The sequence below is a fragment of the Myotis brandtii genome, unplaced genomic scaffold (assembly GCF_000412655.1).
Source record: "Myotis brandtii unplaced genomic scaffold, ASM41265v1 scaffold1720, whole genome shotgun sequence".
NCBI lineage: Eukaryota > Metazoa > Chordata > Mammalia > Chiroptera > Vespertilionidae > Myotis > Myotis brandtii.
In genome coordinates this window covers 40,167-40,589 of record NW_005356342.1, presented here as the reverse complement: position 1 = coordinate 40,589, position 423 = coordinate 40,167, and the positions used below count along the sequence as shown (strand labels likewise).

General features: G+C 61.2%; 1 protein-coding gene across 1 annotated transcript in view; it reads left to right on the top strand.

Moving 5' to 3' along the window:
* PRKCG (protein kinase C, gamma) overlaps positions 1–423 on the top strand; it is a 14,385-nt gene that overhangs the window by 13,252 nt on the left and 710 nt on the right. The window contains exon 12 of the mRNA XM_005863127.2: positions 288–423. Within this exon, the coding sequence (XP_005863189.1) occupies positions 288–423 (136 nt within the window). The remainder of the gene's footprint in view (positions 1–287) is intronic.

The following is a 423-nucleotide window of genomic DNA, read 5'->3' as shown; positions in this document are numbered from 1 at the left end:
CCCCTCTCCCTCTCTCCCTCTGCCCCTCCACCCCCGTCTCTGATTCTGTCCACGTCCACTTCCTCCCTTTCTGGGTTCCTCTGGCCCTCACACCCTCACGCCCTGATATTTCCTTCTCCGTCTGCCCTTGGGTCTGTGGGCTTGGATTCCATCTACCCCATTCTTCTATCCTTCCATCCTCGGATCTCTATGCTTGTGTCTCTCTGTTCCTCCGTCTTTGTCTCTCTTTCTCTGGGCCCCCCTGTCTGGGACTTGTCTGTCCGTCCGTCTCTCTGTGTCCCCCACAGTTCCTAACCAAACACCCCGCCAAGCGCCTGGGCTCGGGGCCCGATGGGGAACCCACCATCCGAGCTCACGGCTTCTTCCGCTGGATCGACTGGGAGCGGCTGGAGCGGCTGGAGATCCCGCCTCCGTTCAGGCCCC